Source organism: Triticum urartu, chromosome 6A, assembly GCF_056163025.1.
Source record: "Triticum urartu cultivar PI428250 chromosome 6A, HENAU_Tu73, whole genome shotgun sequence".
Lineage (NCBI taxonomy): Eukaryota > Viridiplantae > Streptophyta > Magnoliopsida > Poales > Poaceae > Triticum > Triticum urartu.
Window position 1 is genome coordinate 459,980,586 of NC_141878.1, and position 6,555 is coordinate 459,987,140.

Sequence of the window (6,555 nt, forward strand, 5' to 3'; positions counted from 1 at the left end):
TCTTGAAATTGTAATGAGGGATCATCTTATTTACTACCGTCGTTCTAAGCAAATAAGATGCAAAAACATGATAAACATCACATGCAATCAAATAATAGTGACATGATATGGCCAATATCATATAGCTCCTTTGATCTCCATCTTGGGGCTCCATGATTATCATCGTCACCGGCATGACACCATGATCTCCATCATCGTGTCTTCATGAAGTTGTCACGTCATCTATTACTTCTACTACTACAGCTAACGGTTAGCAATAAAGTAAAGTAATTACATGACGTTTATGTTGACATGCAGGTCATAAATAAATAAAGACAACTCCTATGGCTCCTGCCGGTTGTCATACTCATCGACATGCAAGTCGTGATTCCTATTACAAGAACATGATAAATCTCATACATCACATATATCATTCATCACATCCTTTGGCCATATCACATCACATAGCATACCCTGCAAAAACAAGTTAGACGTCCTCTAATTGTTGTTTGCATGTTTTACGTGGCTGCTATGGGTTTCTAGCAAGAACGTTTCCTACCTACGCAAAAACCACAACGTGATATGCCAATTGCTATTTACCCTTCATAAGGACCCTTTTCATCGAATCCGATCCGACTAAAGTGGGAGAGACAGACACCCGCCAGCCACCTTATGCAACTAGTGCATGTTTGTCGGTGGAACCGGTCTCACGTAAGAGTACGTGTAAGGTTGGTCCGGACCACTTCATCCCACGATGCCGCCGAATCAAGATAAGACTAGTAACGGCAAGCATATTGAACAAAATCAACGCCCACAACTACTTTGTGTTCTACTCGTGCATAGAAACTACGCATAGACCTAGCTCATGATGCCACTGTTGGGGAACGTAGCATAAATTCAAAATTTTCCTACGTGTCACCAAGATCTATCTATGGAGTCATCTAGCAATGAGGGAGGAGTGGATCTATATACCCTTGTAGATCGCGCGCGGAAGCATTCAAGAGAACGGGGTTGATGGAGTCGTACTCGTCGTGATCCAAATCACCGATGATCCTAGCGCCGAACGGACGGCACCTCCGTGTTCAACACACGTACGGAGCAGCGACGTCTCCTCCTTCTTGATCCAGCAAGGGGGGGGAGAGGTTGATGGAGATCCAACAGCACGACGGCGTGGTGGTGGAAGTAGCGGGATTCCAACAAGGCTTCGCTAAGCGCTGCGGGAGGAGGGAGATGTGTCACGGGAGGGAGAGGGAGGCGCCAGGCCTTAGGTATGGTTGCTCCTCCTTTTCCCCACTATATATAGGGCCAAGGGAGAGGGGGGAGGCGCAGCCCTTGCCCCTTCCTCCAAGGAAGGGTGCGGCCAAGGGGGGGAGGAGTCCATCCTCCCCAAGGCACCTTGGAGGTGCCTTCCCCCTTTAGGACTCTCCCTTTTCCCTCTACTCTTGGCGCATGGGCCTCTTGGGGCTGGTGCCCTTGGCCCATGTAGGCCAAGGCGCACCCCCTACAGCCCATGTGGCCCCCCGGGGCAGGTGGCCCCACCCGGTGGACCCCCGGGACCCTTCCGGTGGTCCCGGTACAATACCGGTGACCCCGAAACTTGTCCCGCTGGCCGAAATAGCACTTCCTATATATAATTCTTTACCTCCGGACCATTCCGGAACTCCTCGTGACGTCCGGGATCTCATCCGGGACTCCGAACAACTTTTGGGTTACCGCATACTAATATCTCTATAACCCTAGCGTCAACGAACCTTAAGTGTGTAGACCCTACGGGTTCGGGAGACATGCAGACATGACCGAGATGACTCTCCGATCAATAACCAACAGCGGGATCTGGATACCCATGTTGGCTCCCACATGTTCCACGATGATCTCATCGGATGAACCACGATGTCAAGGACTTAATCAATCCCGTATACAATTCCCTTTGTCTAGCGGTACGATACTTGCCCGAGATTCGATCGTCGGTATCCCGATACCTTGTTCAATCTCGTTACCAGCAAGTCTCTTTACTCGTTCCGTAACACATCATCCCGTGATCAACTCCTTGATCACATTGTGCACATTATGATGATGTCCTACCGAGTGGGCCCGGAGATACCTCTCCATCACACGGAGTGACAAATCCCAGACTCGATTCATGCCAACCCAACAGACACTTTCGAAGATACCTGTAGTGTACCTTTATAGCCACCCAGTTACGTTGTGACGTTTGGCACACCCAAAGCACTCCTACGGTATCCGGGAGTTGCACAATCTCATGGTCTAAGGAAATGATACTTGACATTAGAAAAGCTTTAGCATACGAACTACACGATCCTTGAGCTAAGCTTAGGATTGGGTCTTGTCCATCACATCATTCTCCTAATGATGTGATCCCGTTATCAACGACATCCAATGTCCATGGTCAGGAAACCGTAACCATCTATTAATCAACGAGCTAGTCAACTAGAGGCTTACTAGGGACATGGTGTTGTCTATGTATCCACACATGTATCTGAGTTTCCTATCAATACAATTATAGCATGGATAATAAAAGATTGTCATGAACAAGGAAATATAATAATAACTAATTTATTATTGCCTCTAGGGCATATTTCCAACAGGGGGCGCCCCCACCCCTAGGGTTTCCGAACCCTAGGCGCAGAGGAGGCCCAAGGGGGGCGCACCAGCCCACTAGGGGCTGGTTCCCCAACCAATTCAGCCCATGGGGCCCTCCGGGATAGGTGGCCCCACCCGGTGGACCCCCGGGACCCTTCCGGTGGTCCCGGTACAATACCGGCGACCCCCGAAACCTTCCCGATGGCCAAACTGCACTTCCTATATATAAATCTTTACCTCCGGACCATTTTGGAACACCTCGTGACATCCGGGATCTCATCCGGGACTCCGAACAACTTTCGGGTTACTGCATACTAATATCTCTACAACCCTAGCGTCACCGAACCTTAAGTGTGTAGACCCTAGAGGTTCGGGAGACATGAAGACATGATCGAGACGACTCTCCGGTTAATAACCAACAGCGGGATCTGGATACCCATGTTGGCTCCCACATGCTCCTCAATGATCTCATCGGATGAACCACGATGTCGAGGATTCAATCAATCCATATACAATTCCCTTTGTCAATCGGTATGTTACTTGCCCGACACTCGATCGTCGGTATCCCAATACCTTGTTCAATCTCGTTACCGGCAAGTCACTTTACTCGTGCCGTAATGCATGATCCCGTGATCAACCACTTGGTCACATTGAGCTCATTATGATGATGCATTACCGAGTGGGCCCAGAGATACCTCTCCGTCATACGGAGTGACAAATCCCAGTCTCGATTCGTGCCAACCCAACAGACACTTTTGGAGATACCTGTAGTGTACCTTTATAGTCACCCAGTTACATTGTGACGTTTGGCACACCCAAAGCACTCCTACACTATCCGGGAGTTGCACAATCTCATGGTCTAAGGAAATGATACTTGACATTCGGAAAAGCTACAACAAACGAACTACACGATATTTGAGCTATGCTTAGGATTGGGTCTTGTCCATCACATCATTTCCTAATGATGTGATCCCGTTATCAATGACATCCAATGTCCATAGTCAGGAAATCATGACTATCTTTTGATCAACGAGCTAGTCAACTAGAGGCTCACTAGGGACGTGTTGTGATCTATGTATTCACACATGTATTACGATTTCCGGATAACACAATTATAGCATGAATAATAGACAATTATCATGAACAAGGAAATATAATAATAACTATTTTATTATTGCCTCTAGGGCATATTTCCAACAACTACTAGTCTAGCTATTTAATGAGTTTGTTTTTTCGCTCACCTGTGTGTGTCCAGAGCTTGCATTCACACTCGTATATTTCATTCTCTGGGTCAGCTACAACCTGGAATTCATGCTTTGACCAGGAAAATCTCTCTTCATCATCATGGCCAGGCTTGTTGTGGTAGTACACAAGGTACTTAGTGGGCTCTATTGTACGCTTTGCGAGAAATAGCGTGGCCTTTCTCATCCTATTCCTCATCTCGGTGTACACGGCTCTCGTGTACGTGATAGACATGTCTTCCTCGTAGCCGTAAGTTGTTTTTGTCACAGGATTGGTCTGCACATGTCAAAAAGTGAGATATTAGTCGAAGCAGAGTCATGGGTTTAATTTTTTTTAATTCAAAGTGCAGATGTTGAAGGTAAACAGAACATGATGGGGGTGTTTTGTACTTGTCATCATACCATGCTGGTCACTGTTTGCTCGTTCTCGTTCTGCATCCGAGTTTGGATGCAAGCATTGACCCGCCTAGCAAACTTGTGTAGGTTCTGGGTCCCCTTGACAAACCCTTTCTTTAGCACGTGGTTCATGCTCTCGCTTCGTGGTGTGGAAGTCATTCTAGCACAGTGTTCTTGTAATATGCTGAAACCCACATCTTCCTATCACTCCAGAGCTGCATCATCATCTGGTCTTTCTCCAGGTTGTACTTGTGCACGAGTTCATCCCAGGCATCTTCAAACTCCGTTGGCATCAGCGGACAGTTTAATATAGCTGTGAACTCCTCTTTGAATGTTTTATACTTTTTGTACAGCAACGCGAGGTATTCCCTGTACTTCTTCATGATGTGCCAACGGCATAGCTTGTGGACAGTGTTTGGAAATGATTGTGGTATAGCTTTCGCCATCGATGGGCATTGGTCTGCATGAATTAAAAAACTGAAACTTGATTCTTTTTTGTACTGATAGTGAACTTATGCTGTACAAGTACTTGAACTTCACATCTAGCAGTATGGTATCTAAGAATGTCACATGTATTTTTTCTTTACAGCAGTGTTGCTGAACTTCTGTGGTACTAGTGCTTGAACTTCACAGTTTGTAGTAGGACAAACTAGTAGTGTCACACTCAAAAATTTTCTTAAAGCATTGTTGTTGAACTTCTTTGGTAGCAGTGCTTGAACTTCACATAAATAACTATATTTTTCTGAACATGCTACATATATTTATCTTACAACTTTGTCCTTGAACTTCTATGATTCATGTATTTGAACTTCACATTCATAACTAATTTTTTTCTAAACATGTGACAGATAATTTTGATTTCTTGTACTGCTAGTTGGACTTCTGTGCAAACAGTGGTTGAACTGCGTTCTTTACATTATTTTTAGACAAAACCAATGTACCCAACACAGACCCATAGACTGAAAAGATGATGAAACTTGAAGAGGTTTGTTTTGAACTCACCTATTAGAATGCAAGTTGGGTGCTTGTTGTTCATGCACCATACATATGTATCGAACAGCCACTTGAATGACTTTGCATCTTCATCTCTTATCAGGGCAACATCAAATATCGTTGACTGCAAGTGATGGTTTGTTCCAACAAACACTCCCAGAGGCATATGAAATCTGTTGGTCTTGTAAGTTGTGTCAAATGTTATGCAATCGCCAAAGCCTTTATAGGCTCCTCGGCAGCTTGCATTGGACCAGAAAATGTTTTTAATTGACTTGTCCTTGTCCACTTGGATGTCATAGAAAAACTCATCATTTATTTCCTTCATGTCTTTGAAGAATGAAACAAGTTTCAATACATCATCCAAATCATCTTTCCTTGCATTCATGGCTTTCCTGCAAATCACATGCAAACATGCATTTGTTATTTTTTTCCTAGCAAAGGGTTGTGAGCTAGGATGCTATTTTACATTGCAGTATGTGGGTGTTTGAATACTTACTGGTTTAGTAGGTCTCGTCCGGTCATGCTTAGGAAGTAGCTTCCATCTTCATTTTCAGATAGCATGGACATGACTGTTGTGTGCTTGACATCATGGTACTGCAGGAGCTTTACGTACTCCAAAATAGTGGGGTCATAATTCTTGTGTGAGTGCAAGAATACCAGCATGTCATCAGTTTGCATGAGTTTGTGATTATGATTGTACTCAATGTTCACTGCCACGCATGTGTCATCCTCCTGCACCTTCACCCTCATTCTTGCATTGCAGCCCGTCCTCTGAGATGTTTTGTTTCGCTTCCTGTTGGCCTCTGAAATAGAAGATGTGTGTATCCCTTGGAAGGCGCAAACAAAATACTTGTGGTTGTCATTTCCCCCTGTCTTCCTGATTCCAAAACCAGCGTGTCTGGCGTATCTGTTATAAAATTCCCTTGCTTTCTCTACATCTTTGAATCGCATCTTTAGTCTTGGTATTAGATAATCCGGTAGATCCGGCGTCTGCAGAAAAAGAAAATAATACTCCAAACAACACGTTAAAATGCAGTTTATGAACTTGTTATCCTGGAGGGAGCAGAAAATTTGCAGATAATACAAGATGCGTATATAAATATTTTTTGTTTCACTTACGTGCGTGTATGATCGCAACTCCGCCGGTGTTGGCTGCTGTCCCTCTTGTTTGTGTCCTTTTTGCTTGAGGTGGTTGTGGAGGTATTGCGATCCTGGTCTTGTTTTGCTGTTTTGTTTTGTGAAGCAATCCATCTACCTTATGCCCCGTACAATTATGACTTGTAGCAGCAGTAGGAGGATCCAACGGTGGTAGTGTGCAGAGCACTCTACTCCGTGTGTGTGTTGC

The 6,555-nt window shown here is 44.9% G+C and overlaps 1 protein-coding gene across 1 annotated transcript; it reads right to left on the reverse strand.

Annotated features, from left to right (window-relative positions):
• Positions 1-4,372: 4,372 nt before the first annotated feature.
• LOC147965699 (protein FAR1-RELATED SEQUENCE 5-like) lies at positions 4,373-6,161 on the reverse strand. The gene is made up of 3 exons (XM_087530566.1): positions 5,707-6,161; positions 5,220-5,602; positions 4,373-4,677 (listed from the first exon to the last, which is right to left on the reverse strand). Exons 1-3 carry the CDS (start codon positions 6,159-6,161, stop codon positions 4,373-4,375), a joined length of 1,143 nt encoding a protein of 380 aa, XP_087386692.1.
• Between the last annotated feature and the right edge of the window lie 394 nt (positions 6,162-6,555).

Excerpts from the sequence above, each read along its gene's own strand:
- LOC147965699 (XM_087530566.1), bottom strand. The coding sequence starts at position 6,161 with ATGCGATTCAAAGATGTAGAGAAAGCAAGGGAATTTTATAACAGATAC. Across the intron at positions 5,603-5,706 it reads GGACGAGACCTACTAAACCA|GAAAGCCATGAATGCAAGGA; the intron begins GTAAGTATTCAA and ends TGTGATTTGCAG. Across the intron at positions 4,678-5,219 it reads CCCAACTTGCATTCTAATAG|ACCAATGCCCATCGATGGCG; the intron begins GTGAGTTCAAAA and ends TAATTCATGCAG.